Source organism: Aquarana catesbeiana, linkage group LG07, assembly GCF_042186555.1.
Source record: "Aquarana catesbeiana isolate 2022-GZ linkage group LG07, ASM4218655v1, whole genome shotgun sequence".
NCBI classification, from domain to species: domain Eukaryota; kingdom Metazoa; phylum Chordata; class Amphibia; order Anura; family Ranidae; genus Aquarana; species Aquarana catesbeiana.
Window position 1 is genome coordinate 334,136,157 of NC_133330.1, and position 15,701 is coordinate 334,151,857.

Sequence of the window (15,701 nt, forward strand, 5' to 3'; positions counted from 1 at the left end):
TTAGGAGATATTCATTATACCTACAGGAAAGCGTTATTATAGACTTACCTATAGGTAAAAACGACAAAGCAGGCAAAACAAGCGCTTTATCTGTGTGGTTCAGGACAGAAATTAGACTGATCTTGAATGAGATCAAGACATGTCAATTCAGAAGCGACGTCAAAACGCCACTTCCGCCCATAGCTCTTAAAGGGCTATTTTTTTTTTTTTTTTAAATGACATTTTTTTTATTTTTATATTGCATTTTAGTGTAAATAGGAGATCTGAGGTCTTTTTGACCCCCAGATCTCATATTTAAGAGGTCCTGTCATGCTTTTCTTCTATTACAAGGGATGTTTACATTCCTTGTAATTGGAATAAAAGTGACACAATTTTTTTTTTTTTTTTAAAGAACAGTGTAAAAATAAAAAGTAAAATAAATAAGAAATGTATTTATTTTTTTTAAACATGCCCTGTCCCGCCGAGCTTGCGTGCAGAAGCGAACGCATACGTGAGTAGCGCTCGCATATAAAAATGGTGTTTAAACCACACACGTGAGGTATCGCCGCGATCGGTAGAGCGAGAGCAATAATTCTAGACCTAGACCTCCTCTGTAACTCAAAACATGCAACCTGTAGAATTTTTTTAAACGTCACCTATGGAGATTTTTAAAAGTAAAAGTTTGTCGTCATTCCACGAGCGGGTGCAATTATGAAGCGTGACATGTTTGGTATCAATTTACTCGGCGTAACACAATCTTTCACAATATAAAAAAAAAAAAATTAGGCTAACTTTACTGTTGTCTTGATTTTTAATTTAAAAAAAAGTGTATTTTTTTCCAAAAAAAGCGCTTGTAAGACCGCTGCGCAAATACGGTGTGACAAAAAGTATTGCAACGACCACCATTTTATTCTCTAGGGTGTTAGAAAAAAAAAAAATTATAATGTTTGGGGGTTCTAAGTAATTTTCTAGCAAAAAAAAAAAAAAAAAAGTTTTTAACTTGTAAACAACAAATCTCAGAAAGAGGCTCGGTCCTTAAGCGGTTAAACCAACAGAACCAGAAACTGATCAACTTTTGTACCTTAATGAAGTGCAGTGCGGTGAGCGAAAAACGCTCGTTACAGAAACAGCAATAAACCAGCATCTCGATGAGTACAGAGAGGGGTCCGGGGAGCTCCCGCATCGCAAACATCACCTGAGAAATAGAGAGGGGTGGAAAGGTTTTCGTAGATATAAAACATTCATATTAGAACTGTCAATAAAAGGAATTATATGACACCTCACCATAAAGACCAGATGGAATTTTCACATGACTATGCACAACGGTTATGTCGATTCTGTTTCTAGAATAAACATGTAATATACAATACTTCCTGCAAAAACGATGGTCAATAGGGTTTCACCAATACCGTTTTTTTTTTTTACTGTCGAGTTTGAGTACCGATACTTTCGGTCTAGTACTCACCGACACCTTTGCAGTGCGATTTGAGCACATACAAAATATATAGGGTCAAATTGTACCGCAAAAGAATCGCATAAGATTTGAGTAGGAATGCTGTGCTTTGACACTATGGCAAGCCTGGGTTAACACAGGAGCGTTTATGGGAAACTGCATGCAATTTGGACAGGAATCGCACCACATTCCTGTTCAAATCTAATGCGATTCTTTGTAGTGCAATTTGAGCCCATTCACTTTGTATGGGCTCAAATCGCACCGCAAAAGGCATCAGTTTCAGGTATCGGAGCATTGGCATGAGTCATTATTGCACACTCAGTTATTGGCACCATTAGTGGTGTAGTGGGTAGCACTCCCACCTAGCAGTAAAAAAGGGTCGCTAGTTCGAATCCCAACCACGACACTACCTGCCTGGAGTTTGCATGTTCTTCCTGTGCCTGCGTGGGTTTCCTCTGGGTACTCCGGTTTCCTCCCACACTCCAAAGACATGCTGGTAGGTTAATTGGATCCTGTCTAAATTGTCCCTAGTATGTATGAATGTGAGTTAGGGACCTTAGATTGTAAGCTCCTTGAGGGTAGGGACCGATGTGAATGTACAATGTATATGTAAAGTGCTATGTAAATTGACGGTGCTATAGAAGTACCTGAAATAAATAAATAATGGGTAATACGGACCTCTTCTGCTGCCGACAGGTGATCTCGGCTTTAACAAAGAGAAACTGCAGCCCAAAGAAGTTATTAGTCCCTTTTCACACGGGGCAGATTCCGCTCCGATCAGCTCCATGGGTGGCCTGGTATAAACTCTGACTGTGCTGTCAGTTTACCTCTGATCCAGTCCACCAAAATGCAAAAGAAAGCAGTCCTTTGCCTTTTTTTTTTTTAATTAATGGACCTAATCGGACCCGGAGGTAGGCGGGTTTAAAGGGACGCCGTTTGTTTACAACTGCCTGAACATAGGACTGCATGGATCTTCCGATCAGGTCTGTCTGCAATATAACAGGTGGATCTGATCGGAACACTCGTATCAAAAGGGGCCTTAAAGATTCAGTTAAAAAAAAATACTAACCTGTTCTGTGGTTTTGCACAGAGCAGCCCCGATCCTCCTCTTTTCGGGTCCCCCGCCGATGCTTTTGCACCGTTACACTAGTATTTAGGGTGTAACATGGAGCAAATAGGACGCTCCTCACCTGTGACAGCTGGCAGGAGTTCATCTCTACCCGCACATACATGTCACGTATTCACAGAGATCTGTGAATGATTGAACTACAAGTTCCATGCGGCACCGCAGCAGACGGACTTTAATTTTGAATGGAACATGTGTGTGTGGTAATAACTGCACTTGAAGTCCCATTGACCGTTTCTCCAGCTTTCCAACTACCCTGTTTCCCCGAAAATAAGACCTAGCGTGATTGTCAGTGATGGCTGCATTATAAGCCCTACCCCCCAAATAAGCCCTACCCTGTTTCCCCGAAAATAAGCCCTACCCTGAAAATAAGACCCACAAGGACTTTAACTAGGGCTTATTTGGGGGGGGGGGGTTGGGCTTATATTGAAGCCATCACCGACAATCACGCTAGGTCTTATTTTCGGGGAAACAGGGTAGAGAGCTGCAGGAAGAAGCTGCCGGAGCCCAGCATTGCACCCGGCATCCCCCAATCATAGATGCAATGCTTTGTCGGCTCCAATTAAAATAGATTAAATGCACATCCTGCAAATATATCTGCATTTTTATTTTTTTTTTTTGGCCTTTATTTCAGGCAGCCTGTGCTTGTTTTATATAATCGGACAAACCTATGAAGGTAAAGAATGCCACATATCGTCACATCATCCACACAAGTATATATACAGTGGAACCTTGGTTTACGAGTAACGCGGTTAACGAGCGTTTTGAAAGGCGAGCAACTTTTTTTTTTAAATTCTGAGTCGGTTTGCGAGTGTTGTCTCACAAAATGAGCAGAATTCAAGCTAATGAGTGATGCAGTATCGCATTTGGCCAGAGGTGCGGGGGCGCCGGGGACACTCAGAACGATTCGGAAATACTCGGAAACACTCGATTCCCGAGTGTTTCCGAGCTGTCCCTGAGTATTTCCGAGGCTCTCCGGCGCCCCCCCCCCCCACCTCTGGCCACATGCGGTATTGCATGTAATAGAAGTCAATGCAGAACGAATTATCCTCATTTCCATGGACTTCTACGGGGAAACTCGCTTTGATATGCGAGTGCTTTGGATTACAAGTATTCTCCTGGAATGGATTATGTTCGTAATCCAAAGGTTCCACTGTGTGTGTGTGTGTGTGTGTATATATATATAAAATATTTATACACACATATATATATATATATATATATAAAAATATATATATATATATATATATATATATACACACACACACACACACACACACATACGGACACATGTAGCAACCCACCTCCAGCAAATAAGGCTTTCCTTCTGGCATAAACATCAAAGCTTCAACTTCTGGATGGAGGGCCAGTGGGGGACTCTGTGTGTTCGGAGGGTGAGGCATGAACAGACCAGGAGCTGCAAAAAACAAAAAAAAAGAATCACAAGGAGGGGTCAGAATTCTACATGAGTGTTTTTGTTTTATTTGTTACATGTCATACTGGACTTTATTTAGTTTTATAATTGAATTTCACTGTCCTGACTCTCCATCTCGTCCAATCCCAGCAAAGCGCTCTCTGAATGGCGCTCATGCCGAGTGGCAGGTGGAGATCATTGAAGTAGCGATCTTTACTTCAGTGATTTTCAGCTTCCAGGGCCATCAACCAATTCTGATTAATTATATACATCTGTGGCGCTGTTAAAAAATTTTTTGCATAAATTTATGAAGAAAGTTCATTTGCAAATTGCTATAAAACAGAAAGAAAAATGTGTTTTTTTTTTTTTTTATTTTAAATTTTCTGTCTTTTTTCGTTTATTTAGCAAAAAATAAAAAAAAAACCCCAGTGGTGATTAACCACTTCAGCCCCGGAAGGATTTACCCCCTTCCTGACCGGAGCACTTTTTGCGATTCGGCACTGCGTCGCTTTAACTGACAATTGTGCGGTCGTGCGACGATGTACCCAAACAAAATTGACGTCCTTTCTTTCCCCACAGAGCTTTCTTTTGGTGGCATTTGATCACTTCTGCGGTTTTTATTTTTTGCGCTATAAACAAAAAAAAGCGTCAATTTTGAAAAAAAACAAAAAAAAAAAAACTGTTTACTTTTTGCTATAAATATCCCCCAAAAATATATGAATAAAATGGCCGATATGTATTCTGCTATTTTTTTTTTTTAACCAAAAATATCGCAATAAGCGTATATTGATTTGTTTGTGCAAAAGTTATAGCGTCTACAAAATAGGGGATAGATTTATGGCATTTTTATTATTTTTTTTTTTTAAATTAGCAATGTGGGCGATCTGCGATTTTTATCGTGACTGCGACATTATGGCGGACACTTTTGACACCATTTTGGGACCATTGTCATTTATACAGCGATCAGTGCTATAAAAATGCACTGATTACTGTGTAAAGGACACTGGCAGGGAAGGGGTTAAACACTAGGGGGCGATCAAGGGGTTAAGTGTGTCCTAGGGAGGTGTTCTACCTGTGGGGGGAGGGGGATGGGCTACCACTGACATGACAGCGATCACTGCTCCCGATGTCAGAGAGCAGTAGATCCCTGTCCTGTTACTAGGCAGAACGTGGAAATGCTTTGTTTACAAAGGCATCTCCTCGTTCTTCCGCTCTGTGACACGATTGCGGGCCCACCCCCCCCCCCGGCGGACATTGAGTTTGCGGGACCCGCAGGCACGGAGTACACGGCGTGTGCGCGCCCACAATGCCGCAATTTAAAGGGGACGTCCCTGTACGCCCATTTGCCCAGCCGTGCCATTGTGCTGACGTACATCGTCGTGCGCTGGTCGGCTAGTGGTTAAATACCACCAAAAGAAAGCTCTATTTGTGTGAAAAAAAAAAAATAAAATAAAAATTCCATATGGGCACAGTGTTTCATGACCATGCAATTGTCATTCAAAAAGTGACAGTGCTATAAGCTGAAAATTGGCCTGGGCAGGAAGGGGGTAAAAGTGCCCGGTATTGAAGTGGTTAAAGGCAAGAAAGTCACTGTACAGGCTGCTTCAAAGCATCGACTTGACAGGTTCCCTTTAATAAGTACATACAAGTTCTACTCTTATTGCACCCCAATGATGTTAGAGGAAATAGAGTTCGGAATGAGCCGTTTCTTACCGACCGTCCTGTGGGAGGAGAGATCAGAATTAAGGACCAGCAATGCGATCGTATTGTGCAGATAACTGAACTCCCGAGCTTGTGCTGAACTCCACCGCCGATTCTACGAAAGAGGAAACCAAACAATCACACAGAGAAGAAAACACAACTAAACACGTAAAATATGAAGCTATTGGGAGTAAAACAAATCCTGCTGGCTCAGTGTCTCCATTCTAGTCTCTGTTCAATAACATAGTATAGAATATCCTCCAATACAGGAGGGACAAAGTGTGGGGCTCCAAAAAGGAGGTTTCCTGCAAAAAGGATTTGCTGGGGAGTGGAATCCTACCTTAGCTATCTATGGGAAGCTAAAAGTCATAACACATTGCTTTGTGTATTTTGGGGGAAACAAGAATATCAGCAACTCCATCAACAGGTATGATAAGGTGGTTAAGGAGATGGACTGCTAATCCATTGTGCTCTGCATGCGTGGGTTCAAATCCCATCCTCATTAAAGTATGCCGATTTCCATACCTGCTAGGTGGAGGTCATCATATCCAAGCCTGAACAGTCTATGAGAAGTGCCAGCATAGGTATGCACCCCAAAGCTCACACACACACAGTGGCACAGTGGTGTAGTGGATAGCACTCTCGCCTAGCAGTAAGAAGGGTCGCTGGTTCAAATCCCAACCACGACACTACCTGCCTGGAGTTTGCATGTTCTCCCTGTGTCTGCGTGGGTTTCCTCCGGGTACTCCGGTTTCCTCCCACACTCCAAAGACATGCTGGTAGGTTAATTGGATCCTGTCTAAATTGTCCCTAGTATGTATGAATGTTAGTTAGGGACCTTAGATTGTAAGCTCCTTGAGGGTGTAGGGACTGATGTATAATGTATATGTAAAGCGCTGCGTAAATTGACGGCGCTATATAAGTACCTAAAATAAATAAATAATATATATATATATATATATATATATATATATATATATATATACACACACACACATACACACACACCAAATCTAAGAGATACAACTGTATTCATTTAATAGATAAATCTCTGTGTGTGTGTATTCACACGGGTGCTGTGGCTTTTACAGTGTGAATCAGCGATTTTGTTTTCACATTCGATTCCTATGCTGCCCGGGACCCCTGGATCCAGTTGCACACGGGGTGATTAGGGTGTGCCTAGGCACATCCGGCACACACTGTGCGCACGCCTGTGAGTGTCAGGGAGCCAAAACATCAAACATAATCAAACAAGCAACTAGGCTTCAAAAAATTAGATATGTACAACATTATTCACTTACCTGGTTATTTTTCCGGTTGGGGCCGAGTAGAAAATTGATAAAGTGACGCAAAGCAGAATACTTCAGTAGTAGTTCAACAGCGCGAACTCCTTGCTGCATAGGGTAAAAAAAAAAAAAAAAAAAAAAGGAGTCACACACTGTTTAAAGCCCCGGCAGCTACAGCACGCCCCCACAGCTATAGAGCCCCCCCGCAGCTACAGCACGCCCCCACAGCTATAGAGCCCCCCCAGCTACAGCACGCCCCCACAGCTATAGAGCACCCCCAGCCCCCCCGCAGCTACAGCACGCCCCCACAGCTATAGAGCACCCCCAGCCCCCCCGCAGCTACAGCACGCCCCCACAGCTATAGAGCACCCCCAGCCCCCCCGCAGCTACAGCACGCCCCCACAGCTATAGAGCACCCCCAGCCCCCCCGCAGCTACAGCACGCCCCCACAGCTATAGAGCACCCCCAGCCCCCCCGCAGCTACAGCACGCCTCCACAGCTATAGCGCACCCCCAACCCCCACAGCTACAGCGTGCCCCCACAGCTATAGAGCACCCCCAGCCCCCCTGCAGCTACAGCGTGCCCCCAGCCCCCGTAGCTACAGCGCGCCCCCCGCAGCTACAGAACGCGCCCCCAGCCCCCACAGCTACAGAACATGCCCAGCCCCCGCAGCTACAGAACGCACACAGCCCCCGCAGCTACAGAACGCACACAGCCCCCGCAGCTATAGAACGTACCCAGCCCCCCGCAGCTATAGAACATACCCAGCCCCCGCAGCTATAGAACGCGCCCAGCCCCCGCAGCTATAGAACGTACCCAGCCCCCCGCAGCTATAGAACGTACCCAGCCCCCGCAGCTATAGAACGCGCCCAGCCCCCGCAGCTACAGCACGCCTCCACAGCTATAGCGCACCCCCAACCCCCACAGCTACAGCGTGCCCCCACAGCTATAGAGCACCCCCAGCCCCCCTGCAGCTACAGCGCGCCCGCAGCTACAGCGCGCCCCCAGCCCCCGCAGCTACAGCGCGCCCCCGCAGCTACAGAACGCGCCCCCAGCCCCCACAGCTACAGAACATGCCCAGCCCCCGCAGCTACAGAATGCACTCAGCCCCTGCAGCTATAGAACGTACCCAGCCCCCGCAGCTATAGAACGCGCCCAGCCCCCGCAGCTATAGAACCAAGCAGGTCAGCTGCAGCTCGTAAGGAGATGAACGGCAGGTCCAATGCACACATCAATGAATTCTTGAAGAACTCAGAAGCGTCTCAACTGATATCAAGTCAAACCCAAAGACCGTCAGGCCCTGAAAGTGCTCATGAGAACACAGCCTTTCCAGCTAACCCAGAACATTTTTATTCTAAATCTTCTGAATATTTTTTTTTTTTTTAAACTGTGCATATAATATATTGTCAAGCTATAACAGTAGGCACCCAAATACTTCCTTTCATGGTACATAAAGCAGATGGGGGTCATGGCATGTGGTTTTGCACCTTTTGTAGAAAGCTGTTGAAGAGGAAGAAGTATTGTGCGCAGTTCTTGCAGCTCTCCGGCACGTCTTTATCCAGCAAGCTGAGCAGCATCTCGATGAGGAGGTGGACTCCATTCACCTGTAGAGGACATTACACATAGATATAAAAGGATGGGACAGAGTTCCTCTGCAACCTTGCAGTGCAAGGGGAAGGATGGGCGAGATCTTTACCTTTTCTTTGTGCAGTAAAGCTCCATCCAGAGTCTTCTCCAGTATAGTGGCCACCGCACACCTCACCTCCCGCACACAGCACTCCAGAAGAAAGACTCTGATGGGGGTTTAAAGAGTAAAATGTTGGATATATGAACATCCTTGTGACAGTAATTACCCCGTACACACGATCGGACATTGATCGGACATTCCGACAACAAAATCCATGGATTTATTTCCGACGGATGTTGGCTCAAACTTGTCTTGCATACACACGGTCACACAAATCTTGTCAGAAATTCTGATCGGCAAGAACGCGGTGACGTACAACACTGAGAAAAATGAAATTCAATAGCCAGTGTGGGTCTTCTGCTCGATTCCAAGCATGCGTGGAACTTTGTGCGTCGGAATTGTGTACACACGATCGGAATTTCCGACAACGGATTTTGTTGTCGGAAAAATTTGAGACCCAGCTCTCAAATTTTTGTTGTCGGGAATCTCCGACAACAAATGTCCGATGGAGCCTACACACGGCCGGAATTTCCGACAACAAGCTCCCATCGAACATTTGTTGTCGGAAATACCGACCGTGTGTACGCGGCATTAGACAAGCAAGTGTGATCGTTCGCAATCCCGGCATTCCAGGAACACAACTTGTTTTTTGGGGGGGGGGGGGGGGGTTTAGTTCCGCTTTATGATTTACTGCTGTTCTGGGGCTCTGGGCTTCAGGAAAATGGCCGCCTTCAGCAAGAAGAAACAGGAGCAATGCTGGAGGCAATTTACAGCACACACTCATTTTGGTAGCATCATTATTAATGTGGAAGGTTTGTTCTTTGCTAAAGAACATTTTTTATCAAGTGGTTATGGGTAAAGTTTCACTTTTTGGTTTTATCTTTATAGAATCAATGTCGGGCAGGTCCTCTAATCCTGTTTCAGAGCCAGAAGGGGACATACTGTATATATATACTCGAGTATATACGGTAATTACTTACTTGACGAGTTCCCTTCCCTCGGGACTGACAAAGTACTCCATCAGCCATTGGCACGCTTCACAGCTCTTGGAAACCAGGGCATCGATGGTGGCTATCCATTCCTCTGTGTCAACCCTAAAAGCAGACACATACACCATAAACTGCATGATACACACACATCGCCCTCACAGAGACCCAATTACCCCCCCCCCCCCCCCAAAAAATGCTTCTTCTGCAAGGTCAAACTAAAGCGGACCTTCACTTAAAGCGATTGTAAAGGCAGAAGGTGCATCCTATGCATTAAGATAAAAAGCCTTCTGTGTGCAGCAGCCCCCCCTAATACTTAGCTGAGCCCCCTCTCTACCCTGCGATGCCCACGAGTGCCTTCACAGTCCGGGACTCTGTCTCCTGATTGGCTGAGACACAGCAGCAGCCCCATTGGCTCCCGCTGCTGTCAATCAGTAGAGAGAGGGGGGGCAAACCGCAGCTCTGAGTCTGAATGGACACACGGAGCTGCAGCTCAGCATGCCCCCCCCATAGCAAGCTGCTTGCTGTGGGGGCACTCGACAGGAGGGAGAGGCCGGGAGCTCCAGCCAGGGACCTGAGAAGAGGAGGATCTGGGATGCTCTGTGCAAAACCATTACACAGAGCAGGTAAGTATAACATGTTTGTTATTTTAATAGAACAAACGACGAGACTTTACAATCACTTTAAAAAAGAAAATTCCACTCATTCTCCTCCCTCCTCTACCAAAATTGGTGTTATTTTCTGGGAGCGGTGACAGGTACCCACCTCCCATTTCTCCAGTTCTCACCTAAGCAATAATAACATGGACCCTCTCCTCCCAAACCTTGTCCCAGGTGGTCCTAATAGGACTGCAAGATCTCACACATGTACAGTGAAGAGCTGGCAATGATTTCTCAGGAAGCCACAGATGGCACCCAAACCCAAGATGGCTGTGCCAGGGTCCTGCAGAGGTGAGAACGGGCTGCGGGAGAACAGCAATGGACTCCAGGGACTGGTAAGCACCTCATCTTCTTTTAAAGTCAGCAGCTAATGATTTTGTAAGAGGGGGAATGGTAGGTGCAAAGGCAGTTCATCTCAATCTGATGAAGTTCATGGGTATTACATGGTAGTCCAACACCTGGGCAAGCTGTTCCGGGAGCTTTAGCTGACTTTGGAGAAAACTGGGAAGGAAGAAGAAGAGGAAAAACGCCACTAAGTGTAGTAGGACAGGTACATTTTTTATTATACCCCTAATCAAGGCTACGCGCATAACTGGATAAAAACAGGCTTATCAATCATTAAACCATGGCATCCCGGACCTTTAAAGGGGTTGTAAAGATAAAAATTTTTTCACCTTAATGCATTCTATGCATTAAGGTGAAAAAACTTTTGAGAGTACCGCCGCCCCCAGGCCCCCCGTTTTACTTACGCCTCGAATCTTCGCTGCTCGTCCTCGTAATCTTCATTGCAGCTCAGCCTGGTCGCTGATTGTCTGCAGTGGATGGATTGAAAGCAGCGCAGCCATTGGCTCGCGCTGCTGTCAATCACATCCGATGACGCGGCGCGCCGGGGGGCGGGGCCGAGTGATACAGCGAGCGGCTATAGCCGCCGGCTGTATCACGGGAGCGCGCCCGCAAGCACTCACCACCATGCGAGGGAGCTCGCATTAAGGTGGTAAATGCTTGCGGGGAGGAGCTGAAACAGCCGCCGAGGGACCCCAGAAAACCACGTTCGGGGCCACTCTGTGCAGAACGAGCTGCACAGTGAAGGTAAGTATGATATGTTTGTTATTTAAAAAAAAAAAAAAAAAAATTACCTTTACAACCCCTTTAATGATTGATAAGCCTGTTTTTATCCAGTTGTGTGAGTAGCCCTGATTAGGGGTATAATAAAAAACGTACCCGTCCTACTACACTTGGTGGCGCTTTTCCTCTTTTGCTTCCTAGCTAATGATTTTGTAGCTGCTGACTTTTTGAAAATTTTTTTTAATGAGTGAAGTTTCTCTTCGTGGTTTTTTTTTTTTTTTTACCTATTCCTGGACTCAAGAACAAGGAAGCTATATACAGCATTAAACCGAGAACCACTGATCCTGACTGAAAAGTTCATTGTCAACACTAAGAGACATCTAAACAAGATTTTCAAAATGTTCATTATCTTCCAGGAAACCTGTAAAGCAAATGGGCTACTGCCAGGAAATGTAAGAACCCCCTGAAGAAGACCATAATCCTTAAGGTCGAAATGCATTGGGGCATTTCATAAACATCGGATAGTATAATTACAATTCATCAATACTGTGAGGGAGTACCCTCTCTGATGTATATTGTTTATCAGTTATATCACATGGTATTATCCACGGTTTGCTTCCCCTTCATAGTTCAAACTGTCTCGCATTGTGTACACCAGAGCTCATATTTTAACTTTTGTATCACGTTGATGTTCAATTGTCTCTTGATGAATAAAATAATTTTTATGAAAAATTATTTTGACTCCTATTTGCTGCTAAAAAGCCCCATGGGGAATTATCCACTTTTGTTTAAACCTTCATGCATTCTATGCATGAAGGTGAAAAAATCTTTTGTGTGCACCAGCCCCCCCCCCCCCCCCAATACTTACCTGAGCCCCCTCCTGATCCATCGATGTCCACGAGAGACTTTCCAGGGACTCGCACTTCTGATTGACTTTTGGCAGCAGCAGGAGCCATTGGCTCCCGATTCGGTCAATCACAGCCAGTGAGCCAATCAGAAGACGAAAAGGGGCAGGGCCGAGCCGTGGCTTTGTGTGCGAATGGACACACCGAGCCGCCTGCTTGGGCGCCCCCCAGAGAAATCTGCTTGCTGTGGGGGGAGGTTGGGGGCACCCAGCAGGAGGGAGGGGCCAGGGGGCTCCGACGTGGGGCCCCGAGAAGAGGAATGATCCGGGCTGCTCTGTGCAAAACCATTACATAGAGCAGGTCAGTATCACAAGACTTTAATACCGCTTTAAGTATATTTTCATACCTGAGTTTCTTCTTTGTTCGGAGATAGGTGTGGAAGAGGAACTGGATGGCCAGCTGGACACTGACTCTTGCCATAGAGGAGTAATTCGGATGTTTCAGCTTGGTCTGGAACAAAAAAAAGTTTAAAACTGTCAAATACAGCATGCCATCTACTGATAGGTCAGTGTTACTCCAGCGCCACTCATAGTTACATAGTAGGGGAGGTTGAAAAAAAGACACAAGTCCAACCTATGTGTGTGATTATGTGTCAGTATTACATTACATATCCCTGTATGTTGCGGTTGTTCAGGTGATTATCTAATAGTTTCTTGAAACTATCAATGCTCCCCGCTGAGACCACCGCCTGTGGAAGGGAATTCCACATCCTTGCCGCTCTTACAGTAAAGAACCCTCTACGTAGTTTAAGGTTAAACCTCTTTTCTAATTTTAATGAGTGGCCCCGAGTCTTGTTAAACTCCCGTCCATGAAAATGTTTTATCCCTATTGTGGGGTCACCAGTCCGGTATTTGTATATTGAATCATATCCCCTTCTTCAGCGTCGTTTTTATCTCTGGAGTTGATCCCCTTTTTAATGCCAATATTCTGTTTGTTTTGTTAGCAGCAGCTTGGCATTGCTGAGCCTATCATCTACTAGGACCCCCAGGTCCTTTTCCATCCTAGATCCCCCCAGAGGTTCTCCCCCCAGTGTATAGATTGCATTCATATTTTTGCCACCCAAATGCATTATTTTACATTTTTCTACATTGAACCTCATTTGCCATGTAGTCGCCCACCCCATTCATTTGTTCAGATCTTCTTGCAAGGTTTCCACATCCTGCGGAGAAGTTATTTCCCTGCTTAGCTTAGTATTGTCCGCAAATACAGAGATTGAACTGTTTACCCCATCCTCCAGGTCGTTTATGAGCCACGGCTCACTCAACAGTCTTGGCCCAAGTCTGAGCATCATATAGTGCAGGAATATGAAAAACAGAGGGTCAAGGCACCCCTTGAAATGTGAAAATCAACTATGGGGGGGGGGGGGCTGGGGGGGGCTTGGGGGAGTTGGGTTTGCATAATGCCAAACTCGCTTCTTCGTTTTCTCTACTCAAGTTATGACAATCTCTGTCGCTGCTTTATTCCTAACTTCTCTTCTAGACCAGCATCTTTATTCTGCCACTGGGCAACCAGTGATGTCATAATCTTGGTGCATACTCAGGGGAGATAAACCGACCTGTCCACCCAAGCTCCATTCTTAATGTAAGGCCTCATTTACACCATGGTGCAGAGACGTCAGTTTTTCAGCGCGCGTTCTGCAAGGGCTCAAAGAAAACAATTGTTCTCTATGAGCCCTGTTCACACCACAACACTGGTATCACATGTGGATTTTTTTCTGCACAGAAATATGCAACATGTATGCAGTTTTCTGGGGAAAAAAAAAAAAACCTGACGTGACATCAATATTGGTGTGAACAGGGCACATAAAAGATGCGCATGGAAACTGGTGTCAACGTACATGAAAACGCACTGAAACGTGTAAACTTGTGCCTCTGCAAGTGAAATCTGCACGTTTTTCCATCAGTTTTTTTGTATGGTGTGAACGAGGCCTGGAGTTGCAATGTGGATTAGGCAGTACACACGGAAAAACGAACTGTTATAAAATGGCAAAGGAGGTTTTTTTTGGCAACAAACAAGCAAAGAAATTTTTTTTTCGCTTTAGGCCTCTTACACACTGCCGTGACTTTAAAAGTCACGCGATTTTGTGGCCCGGATTTTTACGTGATTTCAGGGCATGCCTGTGTAAACTTGCATCAAAGTCAGACCAAAGTAGTACAGGGACTACTTCGAAGTCGCACAGATATTGATTGGTACTCATTGGAAATCATGGGGAACGACTTGTCATGCGACTTTACAGTCCCAAGTCACAGGACAAGTCGCACAAGTGTGAAATAAGCCTTAACCACTTGCCTACCGGGCACTTTCACACCCCTTCCTGCCCAGGCCGATTTTCAGCTTTCAGCGCTGTCACACTATGCATGACAATTGCGCGGTCATGCAGCGCTGTACCCAAATGACATTTTTATCATTTAGACCCCTTTCACACTGGGGCGGTCCGTGCGTTCGCGATAAAGAGCTCGCATCGGCTCCGGTCACACGCGTCTCCTACAGCGTCTTAAAGGGCCGACGTACAGTTACGAAGGTTGGCCCAGGGGAGCCAACCTGCCACAGTAAAACTGCGGCAGCCGGACGGGAACCGGTTAAAGTGTAAATTTACCTTTTCACACAGTACACCTCCCCCATCCCATTCTGGGAATTTACTTTTCTTGCACATGCGCATTTCTTTTTCGATTCTATTTCTCACACGATTCTCCCATCATTGATTAGAAAATCGTTTGTTTTTCAAAAAATTTCCAACATGTCCTATTATTTAAATTCGATGGCCGCACGAAAACCAGCTGTTGCTGCAGCCCCACTAATGGTGCGAAATACGAACGAAAATTCTTAGATAAGATTTTCCAAAGAAAATTCTTTCGAAATTCGACCCATGTATGGCCTGCCCAAGTCTTCTTTTTTCTTCTGTTTTTAAAAGGTGACCTTACACTTTAAATGAGACATAGTTTTTAGAAGTTTGATTAAATCCGTGTTCTACTCATTGTGTAATTCATGTCAGTTAAAAAGATGAGATGCCAATATTTATACCAAATGCTACTTACAGCGTTTACAGAGGCCAAGGAGAGTACAAAGCTGAAATAGTCACTGTTGTAAACATCTCTGTTCCTCATAAACTTCAGATTCTCGTCTCTGACCATCTGTAAAACAGACAAAAACCGCATCACTTACCGCCGGGAGCAAAAAAACAACATGGAGGAGAGGCAATGAAGAAACCACGCGACAGCATTCGGCTGAACGGTGACATCACCCGCCGCTGTATACCTGATATATCCTGAGAGGCATCTTCTCAACGAACAGACCTTTCTTCTCTCCCTTCCGCACCAGCTTGGTTAGAATAGACAGGCGGTCATTGGGTCGGTGGGGCCGCGGGGAGGACTGGGGCGAGATGTCAGGAGAGGACGGAGCAGATCTGCAAAAAGGGGACAATGCATGCCCACCATCAATAA

The 15,701-nt window shown here is 45.4% G+C and overlaps 1 protein-coding gene across 7 annotated transcripts in view; it reads right to left on the reverse strand.

Moving 5' to 3' along the window:
- The window catches only part of USP24 (ubiquitin specific peptidase 24), a 225,004-nt gene that overhangs the window by 12,432 nt on the left and 196,871 nt on the right, over window positions 1-15,701 (reverse strand). For all 7 annotated transcript variants that reach the window (XM_073593889.1, XM_073593890.1, XM_073593888.1 and 4 more), the window contains exons 51-60: window positions 15,517-15,664; window positions 15,297-15,392; window positions 12,608-12,711; window positions 9,627-9,740; window positions 8,656-8,752; window positions 8,447-8,563; window positions 6,975-7,067; window positions 5,686-5,788; window positions 3,863-3,975; window positions 1,061-1,174 (exon numbers count right to left, since the gene is read on the reverse strand). In XM_073593889.1, the coding sequence (XP_073449990.1) occupies window positions 1,061-1,174; window positions 3,863-3,975; window positions 5,686-5,788; window positions 6,975-7,067; window positions 8,447-8,563; window positions 8,656-8,752; window positions 9,627-9,740; window positions 12,608-12,711; window positions 15,297-15,392; window positions 15,517-15,664 (1,099 nt within the window). The remainder of the gene's footprint in view (window positions 1-1,060; window positions 1,175-3,862; window positions 3,976-5,685; window positions 5,789-6,974; window positions 7,068-8,446; window positions 8,564-8,655; window positions 8,753-9,626; window positions 9,741-12,607; window positions 12,712-15,296; window positions 15,393-15,516; window positions 15,665-15,701) is intronic.